This window comes from Carcharodon carcharias, chromosome 14, assembly GCF_017639515.1.
Source record: "Carcharodon carcharias isolate sCarCar2 chromosome 14, sCarCar2.pri, whole genome shotgun sequence".
Taxonomy (NCBI): domain Eukaryota; kingdom Metazoa; phylum Chordata; class Chondrichthyes; order Lamniformes; family Lamnidae; genus Carcharodon; species Carcharodon carcharias.
This window is the reverse complement of record NC_054480.1, coordinates 100,874,236-100,892,781: the sequence shown is the minus strand read 5'-3', so window position 1 is coordinate 100,892,781 and position 18,546 is coordinate 100,874,236. Positions and strand designations below refer to the sequence as shown.

General features: G+C 43.5%; 1 protein-coding gene across 1 annotated transcript; it reads right to left on the bottom strand.

Annotated features, from left to right (window-relative positions):
• Positions 1 to 2,029: 2,029 nt before the first annotated feature.
• On the bottom strand, positions 2,030 to 11,942 carry LOC121287562 (zona pellucida sperm-binding protein 4-like). Its single transcript, XM_041205493.1, has 10 exons — positions 11,857 to 11,942; positions 8,922 to 8,995; positions 5,521 to 5,699; positions 5,351 to 5,448; positions 5,137 to 5,270; positions 4,862 to 5,051; positions 3,890 to 4,037; positions 3,696 to 3,768; positions 2,243 to 2,350; positions 2,030 to 2,172 (listed from the first exon to the last, which is right to left on the bottom strand). Exons 1-10 carry the CDS (start codon positions 11,940 to 11,942, stop codon positions 2,030 to 2,032), a joined length of 1,233 nt encoding a protein of 410 aa, XP_041061427.1.
• Positions 11,943 to 18,546: the final 6,604 nt, after the last annotated feature.

The following is an 18,546-nucleotide window of genomic DNA, read 5'->3' as shown; positions in this document are numbered from 1 at the left end:
CAGGGTTCTAAATGAATACTTTCTGTCCGTATTCACAAGTGAGAGGGATGACGTGGGTATGGAAATCAGGCAGAGGGAGTGTGATATAATTAAGGAAATTAGCATGGAAAGGGAGGAGGTTCTAAGTGGCTTAACAAGCTTAAAACTAGATAAATCCCCAAACCCAGATGAAATGTGTCCCAGGCTGTTGAATGAGGCAAGGGAGGAGATAGTAGGGGTGCTAGCAATAATTTTCAATGCCCCTCTGGCCACAGGAGAGGTGCCAGAGGACTGGAAGACAGCCAATGTGGTACCATTATTCAAGAAGGGGAAGTGATAAACCAGGAAACTACAGGCCAGTCAGTCTAATCAGTGGTGGGGCAACTATTGGAAACAATCCTGAGCAACAATTATCCTACAGTTGGAGAGGCGGGGATTAATCTAGCACAGTCAGCATGGTTTTAAGGGGAGGTCATGTCTTACCAATTTGATTGAATTTTTCAAAGAGATGACCAGGTGTGCAGATGAGGGTGATATATTTGATGTAGTCTGCTTTGACTTCAGCAAAGCTTTTAATAAGGTCAAAAATGGGAGACAGATAATGAAGGTAAGAGTCCATGGGATCCTAGACAATTTGGCCCCAGAATTGGCAGAGTAGCAGGAAGCAGAGGATGATGTTCAAGGGATGTTTCTGTGACTGGATGTATGTATCCAGTGGGGCTCCACAGGGGTTGTTATTTGGTCCCTTGCTGTATGTGATTATATGTGAATAAACAATTTAGACTTGAATATCAGGATCAGTAAGCTTGCAGATGACATGAAAATCTGTTGCGATAGTGGAGGATAGCCTTAGAATACAGGATATAGATGGGCTGGTTAGGTGGGTTAATCAGTGGCAAATGGAATTTAATCAGGATAAATGTGATGCATTTGGGTAAGACAAACAAGACATGGGAATATATGATGAATGGTAGGATCCTGGGAAGTAGCAAGGATCAGAGGGGCCTTGGTGTGTGCACACATCCACAGTCCCTTAAGGTAGTGTGACAGGTAGATAAATTGTTTACCACATCTGGGATACTTGCCTGTATTAGCTGAGGCATAGAATATTAAAGCAGGGAGGTTATGCTGGAATTGTATAATACAGGTTAGGCCACAGCTAGAGTATTGTGTGCAATTCCAGAATCTGCATCATAGAAAGGATGTGATTGCACAAGAGTGTGCAAAGTAGATTTACCAAGATGTTGCCTGGGCTGGAGAGTTTTAGTTATGAGTAGGAATTGGGTAGACTGTGGTAATTTTCCTTGGAGCAGAGGAGATTTCAGGGGGCAGGATATTAAATTATTAGGATCATAGGGGTAAAGTTCCTTCCTGTCTATTGGTGGAGGGATCAATAACTGGGGGCATAGATTTAAGGTGAAGGGCAGGAGGTTTAGAGGGGATGAGGGGAAGAGTTTTTACCCAGAGGGTGGAGAGAATCTGGAACTCACTGCCTGAAAGGGTGGGAGAGGCAGAAACCCACAATGTTTAACTGTTTGGATGTGCACTTATGCCTAGTCCTAGAAAATGGGATTAGAATAGTTGGTACTTGTTTCACTGACACATTTGGACTAATAGAACTTGTTCTGCCATAGACCTCAGATGTAAAGGTAATGTACATCTCCTCTTTTCTCTCCTTCCCCCCTCCAAAGTACTCCTCTCTCCTCCCCCCCAGTACTAGATGTTGCAGCATGTCTAAATGATTTTATTGGGTGCTACACTTCTAGGAAAGAATGCATGTGCCTTTTTTCTACACCTAAAACACCAAGCAAAAGAGTGCAAAAGCCTAATTGACATCCTTAAAAATTTAAAGTACCTTTCACCAGCTAAAAACTAGATGCTGTAGGTTAGATTAGCTGCTATGTCTGAGTTTAGCTTCAGTTTCCACCATGTCCTTCCCATCAAGGAGATTCCATTCAACATCACTTGTTTAGTTAACCCTTGCTACTCCATATTTCACAAATCACAAACATCAAGGCACATTTGTCTTTGGTTTATTTTTATTCAGGATCTACAGTTCAATTTCACTACATTGAGACACAGCTTTTGGTCTTTTCATATACACAGCAGCCATCACCACCAGCAGGGACAGAGACACCATCATGAAGCCAACAGCTGCTCCTTGTAGAGCCCAAGAAGGAGACACAGCAGCACCTATTGGGAGATTAGAAGATATTATATCTGAGAGAGTTCACAGGTGACCTAGTGAAAAGGCTCTACTTACCATTTGCTTCATGCAGTTCTGAAGAAAGAGGATGGTCTTCCAGGAAAATGATAGGACCAGAAGCACTCACTAATATTCCCTCATGGTTACTGGTACTCCTGCGTGTCTCTATTGGAAAGAGAAGTTAGTACAGTTCTGAGCCAATTCAGACACTAATTTCCCAAGAGGGAGAACTAGCAAGCAGCATGTGATTCTTGAGTATCTAAGCAAAGTTGAAAAGAAATTATCTACACTCCCTACTCAAAGTTAGCAATTTGCAGAGTTAGACAACAAGTGCTTACGCCTCAGTCTGAGCACAACTGCAGTTTTACTGCAAGTGCAGATGAAAGAAGAAATCACATCTGTCATTCACCATTCTGCCACACTGCACTCTGACCAAGCAATGAACTCCATTCTGGAGAGAGCTTTCTCACCATCATTGAGATTAGAAACTATATAGTTAAGCTTCAAGGGGTGTAATGCTGAGAAATAACTGATGAACAAACTTGCCCTGAAGACTGGATTGCTGTTAAAGGCCTGTTGATTGAATGTAGGAGCTGAAATATCAAACTTCTGGTCTTTGTTCTAAAGCATTTAATTCAAAGTTGAGATTGCTTATGTATAATGACATCACAGTTCCATGCTGGGAATCAGTTAAGAACATTGTACATCTTTTAGCATACCTGGATTATTCTTCATTACAGATTGCTAGCTCTCCAAATAGGATCTAGAGGTTAGTGGCACCCCTGCTTTGTGCTGACCAGGCCTATGTTTGCAACAAATGGGCATCAAGAGGGATACAGTCAGGCTCCAGAGTTTCCAAGTAGCTGGAGCACCCATTTATAGAAAGGTACTTCCTTTTGGCAGATTTGTTCAGTGGGAGGGATCAAAGAGAAACCCCTAGTCACAGACTGATCCCTGGGATGGCAGGACAGACATGGAGAGATTGAGTCAGTTAGGATTATATTCACTGGAGTCCAGAAGAATGAGGGGGAGATCTCAGAAACCTATAAAATTCTAACAGGACTAGACAGGATAGATGCAGGAAGGATGTTCCTGATGGTGGGGAGTCCAGAATTAAGATCAGTCTGATGATATGGGGTAGGCCATTTAGGACTGAGATGAGGAGAAATTTCTTTCCCTAGAGAGTGGTGAGACTGTGGAATTCACTACCACAAATTAGAGACCAAAATATTGCCTCTTTAAGGATTTCAATATAGCTCTTAGGGCAAAAGGGATCAAAGGATAAGAGAAAGTAGGAGCAGGCTATTGAGCTGGATCAGCTTTGATCATAATGCATGGCAGTGCAGGCTCAAAGGGCCTACACCTGCTCCTATTTTCTATTATTCTATGTTCCTATCTTTTCACATTGGGAGGGATTGAAGAGAAACCCCTAGTCACTTCAAAGGGAAGTTTGGCTTTAAGGAGGCTGAGGTAAGCCTGATTCAATAAGAGATTAAAACAAGGAACTCACTTGGGCCACATTTGGGTGTGCAGTCATCCTCAGCAGAAGGAGAGCAAACATCAGCACTGCAATGCAGGTAAACCTAGAAGGAAAAGGAGTTAATTTAGAGTAAGCTTTGTCTAGGTAGATGACCCAGGCTGTTATACAAAAGAAGCCAGTAGCCAATAAGGGAGTAATTGGTTGATTTCATTCAATTTGGTTACCTGCTCAGAGAGAGGCTGCTCAGACTCTTCATCCAAGAAAACAAAAGTCTTCACTTCAAACCGCTTGTGGTGAGTTGGGAATGTGATGCCAGAAAACACATCCACTGGGTGTAGGAGAGTCTGATAGTCATCACCCTCGTAGGAACACCTGTAACAGGAGGGTTCAATCAGTGAGCTGGGAACACAGGTATCTGATCTACTTTTAGGACCTCAAAAGGCAGTTTTGGGCACTGGTGACAAGAGTTGACCCATTCTTTCATGAAAAATTTTCCAATTACTTTCCTCCATTGTTCCAAGCTGGGTCACCCATTTGGCTCTCCCAGTGTAGTGTAATGATACTGAAGGACAGCAATGTTCATGACTAATGGAGATAGCCTGGAGCCAAAACAATATTTAATTCTATTACTGAATTATTCAAAATTAAGGGATACCTATCATTTACAATGATGTCTGGAGTACTAGAGCCACTTTCAGGGGGTACAGCCTATCAGGAGGCCTGCACAATAACCAATTTAATGAACCTTAGCTACACTCAGATAAGTGAGTATTCATTCCAGAAGTGTGTAGCCTTGTGGCAATCAGGGCTGTAGGATGTCTGATTGCTAGAAGTCATATGGAATTAGGAATACAGAATATTTCTCCCATCTTGCCAAGGAGCAGAGCTTCTAGAATACACTGCTGGCTGGCACAATGAGTGCTGGCATGTCAAATCACAACATGACAATGGTTCCTGACAGGGGAACATGCCATCAGTTAGAAGGCAAGTTTCTTTACCATTTGGCCACATGTGGCTCATTTAGCCTCCTCAACTGGATTCAATTGTCATACACATTCATTGGCCCTCAGTTTTGAATCTGCCAGATGATTGGGGTAGGAAGCAGTCTTATCACATTGCTCAGATGTAGGACAAGTTTGATCCTTGTCCATTATTACTCTGAACTTCAAATTAGCCTTTTCATTCATATTCCTTACCCATCCATCAATAGACTCCATTGCACTTCATGGTTTGGGGCTGGGACAGGAGTTGCCCAGCAGTCACGCAACCTCAGGACAATCATTGGGTCTGTGCGATCCAGGACACGAACCTCCACAAACACTGGGTCCTGAAGAACATGCTGAATGGGGTAGTCACTATCTACATACCAGGATCTGTAGTCACCACCTGAAAGGCAGACACAAGGACTAGTCACTCCCTGTATGGATACATTCCCAGTGCTTCCATTCACCATTACCCAGGACAGCTCTACCTTTCGCAATTCGCAGTTCCAGTTTCAAAATCCCATCTTCAGAAGCAGGAGGTGGAGGAGAAAGAGTGTAAACTGTGACATTAACCTGCAAGCCTGTTTCCTGCCTCCCCTTGTACTTGCACTGGACATTCAGGCTGCACAGATACAGAAGTAGTTAAGCTTCATGCATCAGACCCTCCCCACCCCTTACCAACATCTCCCACCATCCTCCTACCGGAAGGTGCTGTCCCGGGTTATTGAGCCCAGCTTCCCAGTCTGAATCATCCTCTTCCCCAAGACAGCTGTTTCATACACCAAGGTTCCATTTCCCTCCTGTAATGAGGACACTGTTTAATAAGAAGCTGCCTCATTTACTGAGAGAATGCTTGGTCCTTCAATACTCACCCACTTGCTTGAGCCACAAGAGGTGATTGGAAAGTGGAAGGCCACAAGTTGCCCAGTGCTTAGTTTAGGCCTGCACTCAGCTTCTTGTCCATCTTTCACATGAAGAGATGACAGGTTGAGGGCAGGATGGGTCAGGTTCTTGGAGATCACTATGATGAACTGACCATCTGCTGTGCACACTGCAAAAAAGAATGAAAATTTATTTCCACTGTTCCTATTGGTGGATAGGGGCCTCAGATCACTGGAGGATTCAGTCAGGACCAAAATTAGATTATCTAGTCCTCATTCAACTTAACTGCTTTAATTGGAGTGAGCAAGGAATTGGCACATAAGAAATTCAGATATTGGCAGCTAGCACAGCTCTGCTCCAATGTTGGAGCAACAAATGCCCCTCCCCAAGCAAGAGCTGGTGGGCAGTGAAGAAAAGAAAAGTTTCACTGAAAACAGCTCTCCTCCACCCCTGCAAGGGTACCAAGTTTCCATTGTGATTGATATTGGTGTAGAAAATTTAATAAAATTATGAAGCCTGCAGAGGAGTTATGTGTTGTCAAACTTTTCATCTTAATTGCTGAACCAATCTGCAGTGCCTTGAAGTACCATAGACTTCTCAATATGTGACATTACCAGTTCTAAAACTAATTTCATTTCAACTGAAGAGTTGAAAGTTCATGAGACACTTACAGCACAGGAGACCATTCAGCTCAGAGTCCATGCCATCTTCCCACTCCCCAGTTGGATCCCCAAGTATCCATCCAAATTTCTTCTAAAAAGACAGTATTTGTTGCTTCCACCACCCTTACAGGCTGGGTTCCAGGGCACTACCTCTTGCTGCATACATAAAAACTTCCTCAATCACTTGACCAAGATCCTAAATCTATGCCCCTAGTCCTTGGTTATCAGTTTATGGGACCAGTCCTCTGGTCTACCTTATCTGGGCCCATCAGTCTTGGGCACCCAAAATCCCCACACCAGTATCTTTCGCTGCAAGCCATGCTGCATCTTAGTTAAGTCACCTCTGCACCACTAAGAACCTTCACATGCTCTAAAACTAGACTTGTGGCCTAACCAGAGCCTTGTGAAGGTTCATAAACTTACCTGCTTTTGGGAAGCAAAGCCCAAGATCCCAACTACACCCTGTCATCAATATATTCACATGCACCCTCTTCCTCAAGTCCCCACACTTCTGAATTGCCTCATTTGCCAAAATGCACCACTTAAAATTCCATCAGCCACTTCTCTGCCCATTCTGCTGACTTCTAGAAGATCTATTCTTCATTAACCAGCCTTTTGTCAAATGCTTTCTTAAAATCTATGGTCAGCATTCACCACATTCCCTCAAACACAATCAGCCTCGTTACACCAAAAAGGTCATTTCTCCTTAATAAATATTTGGTGAGGCTAGAAATTAAGGTTTTAGAAACTTTAATCAAAATTAAATGCAACTGATGTTATGTTAACAGTCATGTAGTCACTCAGACTTAGAATAAGGGCATCACATCCCAACATCTCCCCAAGTTTAGGGGAATCAAATGTGAAAGGGTTTACCATAATGTCCCCCACCTCCATTTCCTTTAACAACCCAGGATGTAAGTCATCTGACAAGGTGACTTAACACCCTAAGCATAGCCAACCTTTCCAGTACCTCCCTTTCAATTTCCACATTATCCATTGCCTCCACTTCTACCTATATTCAAAAAGAGATTCATCTTTAATAGTGAGTACTTTGTATTGCATTCAAGAATCCTAGCTTTGCTCTGCACCTCCTAAGCATATAGAGGCACTACCTCTTACTATTTAATTGCTGGTAAAAGATCAGAGCTCCTTCTACATTGAGAATAGAATGGCAGTCAATGCCTCTTCTAGGCTCATTCCTCCTCTCAACCTATTGTATAAGGTTTAAAACAAAAAAGTCACCCAACATGCATCATAAACCCTCTTATCTCCATCATCCAAGCAGCCATTTTTGGCTCCCTTCTCATTTTTTGGAATGCACCTAGCATGCACCAGAAGCATCACATCCTTAAAGATCACCCTTTCTTCCATTAAATTTTCCTGTCATTCTCTAGTTCCATCTTTCCTCACTGTTTGAAGTTTGCTCTATTCCAATTTTGAAGTTTTGCATTAGATTGTTCCTCATTTGTCATTATTAATCTAAACCCTGTGATGTAATGATCACTTATCCAAATGCTCCCCAGAGACACTGCCCAATTGGCCCATCTCTTTTTCCAGCCCCACCTTGTCTATTTGAGCTAGGAACACTGATCACAAGTTCTCCTGAACACAGAACAAAAATTCCTCCCCTTTATTACTTGAATAATATTTGGAAAATTGAAGTGTAACATTATAAAGTCTCCAAATATCACCATTGTTGCACATCTGATTTCCCTTCCATACTTCATTAGGAAATCTATATATTACTACTTGCAGCATGACCTACACCAAAAATTGGATGAAAAAATTCACAGTTTTGATATTTACTTTCACCATGGACTGAAATCTCTTATTAGGATTCCTGTAAAGAAATAAACACTTCATTAGTATAGGGTCACACACTCATTGTGGAATTTCTGCAAACATTGAGTTCGCATTTCCTCATGCCCGAGGTTGTTTTCACTAGTTAAAAAAGTTTCCCCCACCGCGCCCCCCCCCCCAGGAAGAATTAGTTTCATTAAGAAACCGCAATCCGCTTAATCTGATCAGCTGCTTCAAGTCAGGACTCTAGCTGAGAACTACCTCCATTCCTACTTTTCTCCATTACACAATGAGACAGCAATAAATCCTTGGATTAGCTCCTGATCTACAAGTTACATTTTCTCCTCCCTCAGTATTTACCCCTAGAAACGCGAGAGGGTTTGTTACCTGGGCTATTTCTCAGACTGTAGAAACAGGGACAGTCACTGGGGCTCTGCGGGTCAAAACAGCAACCCTGACTGGTACACTCACTGCTACTGATCCCGGGGTGTCCGCACTCAAACCTCCAGCCTGGCTCTGGGACACAAACATCATCCCCGAGAAGTAACGGCTGGACCGGGAGTAAAGACCCGGCTAAGAAGCAGAGAGACCAACAAAACACCCAACGTCCCATCTCGGTTACTGAATCAGAATAATAACATCCCCCCACACCAGCCCGTTTTATAGCCGGGAACTGGGGGCCAATCCCATTGGGGCGGCTCCCTGTCCCACGGGTTACTCGGGAAGGTATTCAGTATGTTTAATTAGCCCGAGCCGTCAGCCTGTCTCCACTGGTTCCCTGCATCCGTCTCTGTGGCGCAATTGGTCAGCACGTTCGACTGTTAATCAAAACGTTGGTGGTTCGAAACCATTCACAAACGAAGCTTTCGCTATTAAAGGGTACAGTAGCCTAATGGTTATCTTACTGGGTTAGTAATACAGAAGCTGACCTGATAATCTGGTGGATGTCAGTTCAAATCCCACCACAGAAGTTGGGGAATTTAAATTCCACTGTTTTCCCCAGGGTTAGTGCGAGATTCCTACGTCGAATGACACTTTAGCAACTGATCCCCAGGCACTCAAGTCTGTTTCAGTATAGAAAGTTATACTTGTAGCCTCCCTGCGGGATATGAAAGCAAAATATAGGCACCACCATCTCCTTATCGTGCTCTACTGTAGAGTCGGGTTGCCAACCCTCCAGGATTGGCCTGGAGTCTCCAGAAATTGAAGATCAATCTCCAAGACACTGCTGTAAAAACCTGGAGAAAACCTGTCTCATAAAAGAGACAGCTCTTTTTGAATTTTCTTTCAACATTTCTGTATACCAGATATAAAAATATTGAAACTGGGGGGAGTAAAAAGCTGTTTGGCTGAGAGTCAAGCTGCATCCAATTGGGCAATGACTCTTTATGCTTTCTAATTGGGGGAGAAAGACACTGCATCTCAATAAGATAAAAGCGAAATACTGTGGTGCTGGAAATCTGAAACAAAAACAGAAAATGCTGGAAAAACTCAGCAGGTCTGGCAGCATCTGTGGAGAGAGAAACAGAGTTCATGTTTTGAGTCTGTATAACTCAATGTCAGAGATAAAGAGAAGTAGAAATATGATGGATCTTATACTATTAAAGAGGGGGTGGAGCAAGTGGAATGAGATAGCAGGTCAGGGATAGGTGACAGCCAATGAGAGATTGACAAAGATGTTATGGACACAGGCAAAGGGAATGTTAATGGTCAGGATGAAGAGTAAAGAAGGTGCTGATATTGGCATAAAGGTAAGAGAGCAGAATGTGCTAATAGCAGAGCAAGGGTCAGTGCTCTGTGAAAGCACAATATAGAAACAAATGAAATGACCCTGTGTGGAGAGGCCGGAACACATACAATGGACCGAATGGCCTCCTGCTGTGTTATAACAATTCTGTGACTCGTTGCAAGAGGAAAGGAATACACAAGTAGCAAAGTTTTACTGCAGCTGTACAGGTCCTTGACGAGACCACAGCTGGAATAATGTGTACAGTTTTTGTCTCCTTATTTGAAAAAACATATAATTGCATTTGAAGCAGTTTAGAAAAAGTTCCCTCAATTCATTGCTGGGCTGAAGAGCTTATCTTATGAAGAAAGGTTGAACAGATTGGGCCTGTATTCATTGGAGTTTAAAAGAATGAGAAGCAACCTTATTGAAACAAAGAAGATCCTGAGGGGATTGATTGGATACTGGGAGGATGTTTCCTCTTTGGGGGGAAGACTAGAACTTCATCTGCTCCCTCCCCACCACCATAACTGTTCAATTCACCAGGATACTGGTCTCGGCTTGCTTGACTTTTTTTTTGAAAAATATACTTTATTCATAAAATATCTGAAAGAACATCACAAACCATTTCTAAATCACCATCATAAAAAGTGCAATCAGATTTAACTATTACACATGGATCATGAGGTGCTTCAATACAATCAATGAGTATTACAATCATTTCAATATGGTCATTACAGACAATCAGGCAGTGTAATGGTATTGGAGTTATCAACATACATCATGTTGCACTCTGAGGTGCCTCAATACAATTATAATACAATTAGTATTCAATGCATGCATGTATTGTGAACTGTACAGTCCGAGGGGTCCACACCTTTCCCAACCCCTCGGTGCACTATGGCAGAAAGGTCTTAGATAGAGACCTTTCCCCATGAGGCCTTTGCAGCAGCTGCCCCAAGCTTTAGTACGTGCTTCAGCACTTAGTCCTGGAACTTGGAATGTGCCAATCTGCACACTTGGTTGGGGACAGCTCTTTGCACAGGAAGACCAACAAGTTTCGGGCAGACCAAAGAGCGTCTTTCACCGAGCTGATGATCCTCCAGCTGCAGTTGATGTTTGTCTCGGTGTGTGTCCCTGGGAACAGCCCATAGAGCACAGAGCCCAGTGTCACTGAACTGCTCGGGGTGAACCTCAACAAAAACCACTGCATCTCTCTCCAGACCTTCTTTGCATAGGCACATTCCACAAGGATGTGAACAACAGCCTCTTCCCCAACACAGCCACCTCAAGGGCAATGTGTAGAGGGGGTGGGACTCCTGGCGTGTTGGAACAATCTGACAGGGAGGGCTTTTCTCACCATCAGCCAAGCTACATCTTGATGCTTGTTGGAAAGTTCCGGCGATGAGGCATTCTGCCAAATGACTTTGACAGTCTGCTGGAGGAACCATGCCTCTCCTTTTCCCTCAGGGCCTTTAAGACGTTACATGCCAACCACTGCCTGATGGACTTGTGGTCAAAGGTGTTTCTCTGCATAAATTTTTCCACGAGGGACAGATGGTACGGCACGGTCCAACTACTTGGAGCATTCCGCGGCAGCCTGGCCAGACCCATCCTTCGCAATACCGGGGACAGGCAGAACCTCAGCATGTAGTGACACTTGGTGTTTGCGTACCGAGGATCTACGCTCAGCTTGATGCAGCCGCACACAAAGGTGGCCATCAGGATGAGGGCGATGTTGGGCACATTTTTTCCCCTTTATCTAGAGGCTTGTACATCACTTCCCTACGGACACGATCTATTTTCAACCTCCAGATAAAGCGATAGATGATTCAGGTGATCACCATCATGCAAGAGTGTGGAATGGGCCAGACCTGTGCCACATACAGCAACAGCGAGAGTGCCTCATGCCTGATGACCAGGTTCTTACCCACAATGGAGAGTGAGCGTCGCTCCCACATGCCCAGTTTTCTTTCCACACCTTTCCACACTCGCTCTTTCCAGTTTCTAATTATTGTCCCGGTCTTTCCGAACCATATCCCCAGCACCTTCAGGCCATCTGACCTGACGGTGAAGGGGACAAAGGATCGGTCAGCCCAGTTCCCAAAGAACATGGTCTCGCTCTTGTTACGATTTACCTTGGCTCCCGAGGCCAGTTCAAAATGCTCACAGATGTTGAATAGTTTGCGCACCAACAGCAGATCCAAGCAGAAGACGGCGACATCGTCCACGTACAGGGAGGCTTTGACCTGAGTGCCTCCACCGCATGGGATTGTCACTCCACTTATACCCAGATCCTTCCTGATGGACTCAGCAAAGGGTTCCATGCAACACACAAGCAGGACAGGGAAGAGAGGGCAGCCCTGCCTGACTCCAGATTTAATTGAAACACTCTTTGATTCCCACCCATTGATTGAGACTGCACCTGCTTTGAGTTGAACCTGTTCAACAGAGCAGCTCTCCCTTTCCCCAGATGTTGCCATTAGTGAGGCAAAACCTGTTTCCCCACAGAGTGAATCCTGGTAAGAAGCAGGCAATGCAGCTTGTTGTGGTTGTAGAGGACAGTATCTGTCATTTGACTATATTTATATTTCTTTTAACACCTCCACTTGAATGGCCTCCTGTACCACAGACAGCTTTTCTATTACAAAATTGTTTTTAAATACATGAACACAGCAAGAATTTTGCACCTGTTGGTTGGACAGCAAAGCACCTCCAGTGTTGCATCAGAGGTCCCTGTGCCTGCCTGGCTCACACTCACCTTCCTGCCTGTGATGGCCCATGTGTGTTTGTTTCCAGTAAAAAAAACTATTTTACATTTGAGCCGTGATCCTTTTCAGAAGTCAGTTTTCAGAAAGGGACCCTGGAAATGGACATTGCTTCCAGCAAATGATTGTGAGCAGGTCACCTGGGAGATAAACAATAAAGCAAGTGTCACCACAATTATAGATGTAGGCTCCTAGATGTGGTTGGTTCAAACAGGGTTTTTAGAAACAAGCTTGGTTCAGGATATATCTTCCATACAGCATTCAGTCAAAATCTTGTGCTGGCTAACAGATTAAAACTGTTAACTGAAGGATTCCTGTGCGAGTGAGTGAGCAAAACAAGGCCAAATTTAAACTAGAACTGAGAGAGTTCAGACCCACAGTGGTTACACATATGCTAGAGATACCCAGGGAATTCACAGCCATGTGATAGGAGATTTGATGGGACAACCTTGCAAAAGAGGATGGGCCTGGAAAACCTCACCCCTTTTAAAATCGTTCAGACCAAATAGTTAATTTTCCAGTTTCTGATATTAGCCCTAGTTGTTGCGGGTGTAAGTCAAACTGGCGTAGCAGTGGTTAAGACATTAGTACAAGTGACTGTTCATTGTATTTTTAGTATCTTAACTGTTTAAGTTAGCCTAGTTTTGTTAAAGGCTTCAGGTTCTTTGATTTGTGATAAAATGTACTTTAAACTATGAACCTTGCAACTCCATTCTTTTAGTAAATACCTGGGTTTTCAGATTGCAAACAAAACTAAAACATGTTAGTGGTTTTTGAAGAAAATGTGGAGAAGTGGTACAATTTGTCTTAGCTTGTTCAAAAAGCTGGCATTGAAGGTCATCAGCCTGCCGGTGCTGTAGGATTCAGTGTTACAGCCTCAAAGCATTCAGGAAACTCCCCGATGCCCTGCAATGTTTGTATCCAAGGTTGGCTCAAACACTGAGCTGAAGGTTCCAAGATCCAGATTACCTGGGTTCACAATATTCTCCACAAACTCACATGCACTAGACCATCCCTACACAGCCTTGTTCAATTAAGTAAAAGCAACTCAAAGTAAATACTGAAAAGACAGTATTTTCTAGTTAGAGATCAAATGGAGGGGCAGAGTTGTGTATAATTTGCATAATTAGCTATTTTTCATCCATGGAAGTCGATTGCCTCCTGTAGAGACCATTGCTCATGCATTAGATGCTGCAACATGTCTAAGTGATTCTGCTGGGTGCGACACTTGGAGAAAGTCACATGAATTCTTCCCTAAAGCTCAGGTGTATTATCCAAAAAAAAGACAAAGCCCAAAACATATTACTTGTGCACATTCAGGCTTTGAAAGGTTGCTTTGAAGAACTGACGTGATGCTTAACAATTTGAAGTACCTTTAGCCAGCTAAAAACTAGATGCTGTAGGTTAGATTAGCTGCTATGTCTGACAGTTTAGCTTCAGTTTCCACCATGTCCTTCCCATCAGGGAGATTCCATTCAATACCACTTGTTTAGCTGATCCTTGCTACTCCACATTTCACTGATCACAAACACCTCAAGGCACATTTGTCTTTGGTTTATTTTTATTCAGGATCTACAGTTCTGCTCCATTCCATTGAGACACAACAGCTTTCAGTCTCTTCATATACACAGCAGCCATCACCACCAGCAGGGACAGAGACACCATCATGAAGCCAACAGCTGCTCCATGTAGAGCCCAAGGAGGAGACTCAGCAGCACCTATTGGGAGATTAGAAGATATTATATCTGAGAGAGAGTTCACAAGTGACCTAGTGAAAAGGCTCTACTTACCATTTGCTTCATGCAGTTCTGAAGAAAGATGGTCTTCCAGGAAAATGATAGGACCAGGAGCTCTCACTAATATTCCCTCATGGTCACTGGTACTCCTGCGTCTCTATTGCAAAGAGAGAAGTTAGTACAGTTCTGACCCAATTCAGACACCAGAGGGAGGAGAACTAGCAAGCAGCATGTGATTCTTGAGTATCTAAGCAAGGATGAACAAATTGCCTATTTCTATTCAAGGCTTGCAATTTGCACACTTTGACAACAAGTGCTTACCCCTCAATCTGAGCACAACTGAAAGAAGCCACCACATCATTCACTGTCCTGCCACAGTGCTCTGAATAAGCAATGAAGCCATTGAACACATTCTGCTGAAAACTTTCCCACCATCATTGCTGTTAGAAACTATAGTTCAGCTTCAAAGGGTGTAATGCTGAGGAATAACTGCTGAACAAAGTTGCCCTGAAGATTCTGGATTGTTGTTAAAGGCCTGTTGATTGAATATAGAAGCTGAAATATCAAACTTTACTGTTCTGGTCTTTGTTCTAAAGCATTTAATTGAAAGTTGAGCTTGCTTATATATTGATGACACCACAGCTCCATGTTGGGAATCCATTAAGAACACGACATCCTTTAGCATGTAGTGGAATAATATTTATCACTACAGATTGCTGGATCTCCAGCTAGGATCTTGAGTTTAGTGGCACCTGTGCTTTGTGCTGACCAGGCCTATGTTTGCAACAAGTGGCCATCAAGAGCGATGCAGTCAAGCTCCAGAGATTCCAAAGAGCTGGAGCACCCATTCATAGAAAGGCCCTTCCCATTGGAGGATCTGTTCACACTGGGAGGGATCAAAGAGAAACCCCTAGTCACAGGACACTAGTCCCTTCAAAGGGAAGCTTGGCTTTAAGGAGGCTGAGGTAAGCCTGATTCAATAAGAAAGATTAAAACAAAGAACTCACTTGGGCCACATTTGGGTGTGCAGTCATCCTCAGCAGAAGGAGAGCAAACATCAGCACTGCAATGCAGGTAAACCTAGAAGGCAAGGAGTTAATTTAGAGTAAGCTTTGTCTAGGTAGATGACCCAGGCTGTTATACAAAAGAAGCCAGTAGCCAATAAGGGAGCAATTGATTGACTTCATTCAATTTGGTTACCTGTTCAGAGAGAGGCTGCTCAGACTCTCCATCCAAGAAAACAAAAAGTCTTCACTTCAACCGCTTGTGATGAGTTGGGAACTTGAAGCCAGAAAACACATTCACTGAGTGTAGGAGAGTCTGATAGTCATCACCCTCATAGGAACACCTGTAACAGGAGGGTTCAGTCAGTCAGTGAGCCAGGAACAGGTTTCTAATCTATTGATAGCACCTCTAAATGGCAGTTTTGGGCATTGGTAACAAGGGCTCCAGAGTGAAGCCCATTCTTTCATGAAATGTTTCCAAATAGTTTCTTCCATTGTTCTAAAGCTGGGTTACCCATTTGGCTCTCCCAGTGTAGTGGGTTAATACTGAAGGACAGCAATGTTCATGACTAATGGAGATAAACTGGAGCCAAAACAAAATGTATTCCATTCTTTTACTGAAATTATTCAACACAAAAGGGATACCTATCATTAACAATGGTTACTGTCTAGAGTACTAGAATCTCTTTTAGGGGTACAACCTATTAAGAGCTCTGTACGATACCCAATTTAAAGAAGCTTAGCCACACTCATTGATCAGTGATTATTCATTCCTGAAGAGCGTAGCCTTGTTTCAATAAAGGGTTGTAGGATGTCTGATTGCAAGAGGACATATGGAAGTAGAATATATAGCACACTTCTCCCATTTTGCCAAGAAGTAGATATTCTGGAATACACCACTGGCTGGTGCAATGGGTGCTGGCTCTGCAAATCAAGACCCGGCACTAGTTTCTGATGGGGCAAGATTCCATCAGTTAGAAGGCAAGTTGCTTTACCATTTGGCCAAGTGGCTCATTTAGCCTCCTGGACTAGATTCAATTTTCCTAGACCCTGGGTTTTGACTCTCCCTAGTGATTGGAGTAGGAAGCAGTCTTATCACATTGCTTATCAAACTTAGGACAAGTTTGATCCTTGTCCATTATTACTATGAATTTCATCATTAGTCTTTCCATTCATATTCCTTACCCATCCATCAATAGACTCCATTGCACTTCATGGTTTGGGACTGGGACAGGAGTTGCCCAACAGTCATGCAACCTCAGGACAATCATTGGGTCCGTGCGATCCTGGACACAAACCTCCACAAACACTGGGTCCTGAAGAACATGCTGAATGGGGTAGTCACTATCTACATACCAGGATCTGTAGTTACCACCTGAAAGGCAGACACAAGGACTAGTCACTCCCTGTATGGATACATTCCCAGTGCTTCCATTCACCATTACCCAGGATAGCTCTACCTTTTGCAATTCGTAGTTCCAGTTTCAAACTCCCATCTTCAGAGCAGGAGGTGGAGGAGAAACAGTGTAAACTGTGACATTAACCTGCAAGCCTGTTTCCTGCCCCACCCCCTTGTGCTTGCACTGAACATTCAGGCTGCACAGAAACCGAAGTAGTTGAGCTTCTTGCATTACTACCACTCCCACCCCTTACCAACATCTCCCACCATCCTCCTACCGGAAGGTGCTGTCCCGGGTTATTGAGCCCAGCTTCCCAGTCTGAATCATCCTCTTCCCCAAGACAGCCATTTCATACACTAAGGTTCCATTTCCCTCCTGTAATGAGGGCACTGTTTAATAAGAAGCTGCCTCATTTACTGAGAGAATGCTTGGTCCTTCAATATTCACCCACTTGCTTGAGCCACAAGAGGTGATTGGAAAGCGGAAGGCCACAAGTTGCCCAGTGGTTAGTTTAGGCCTGCACTCAGCTTCTTGTCCATCTTTCACATACAGAGACGACAGGTTGAGGGCAGGACGGGTCAGGTTCTTGGAGATCACTATGATGAACTGACCATCTGCTGTGCACGCTGCAAAAAGGAATGAAAATTCATTTTCATTTCCACTGCTCCTATTGGAGGTTAAGCGCCTCAGATCATCGAAGGATTCAGTCAGAGCCACAAATAGCTCATCTAGTCCTCTTAATGCAGTGACTTAGCTGAACAAATCTACAGTGCCTGAAGTACCATGGACTTTTCTGTATGGAACATTACCAGTTATACAAACTAACTTCATTTTAACTGAAGAGTCACAAGGTCATAAGAATCACTTGCAGCACAGGAGACCATTCAGCTCATCAAGTCCATGCCAGCTTCCCATCGTGCAGTTAGTCCCATTCCCCAGTTTGATCCCCTAGTGCCCATTCAATTTTTTTCTAAAACCAATAATGTTTGCTACTTCTAGCACCATTGCTGGCAGGGTTCCAGGGCACTGCCAGTTGCTGCAAAAATAAACACTTCCTCACATTCCCTTGATCAAGATCCTAAATCTATGCCCCTAGTCCTTAGGATCAGTTAATAGGACCAGTTCTCAGGTCTACCTTATCTGGGCTCACCATAATCTTATACGCCTGAAATCTACACAATATCTTTTGCTCCAAGAAACCCAGCTTTTCTAACACCAACTCTGGAATCTTAGTTAAGTCACCTCTGCACAGTTAAGAGCCTTCACATGCTCCCTGAAACTGGACTAGTTGTGGCCTAACCAGAGATTTGTTAAGGTTCATCACAATTTACCCGCTTTAGGGCACCAAAGCACAAGATCCCGTGTACTTTCTACACCCTGTCATCCTCAACAATAGATTCCCTTGCAACCACTTCCCCAAGTCCTTGCACACTTCAGAATTGCCTCTCCCTATTACTTCTGACAAAATGCACCACTTCACTTCCAATACCATTAGCCACTTCTCTGCCCATTCTGCTGACCTCTTCCAGGAAGATCCAATTCTTCATTAACCAGCCTTTTGTCAAATGCTTTCTTAAAATCTATGGTCAGCATTCACTACACTCCCTCAAACACAAACTGCCTTTTTACCCCATAAAGGCCATTTCTCCTTAATTTCTAGCCTCACCAGGCATCTGTTAAGGTTTTGGAAACTTTAATCATGAAAAAATTAAATGATGTTGTTATTTTATCTGTCATGTAGTGACTCAGACTTACAGAATAAGGGCATCACATTCCAAACCTCCAACATCTACCCAGATTTAGGGGAATCAAAAGTGAAAGGGTTTACCATAATCTGTCTCCACCTCAATTTCCTTTAACAACCTGCAATGTAAGCCATCTGACTGGGTGAATTAACACCCTAAGCATAACCAACCTTTC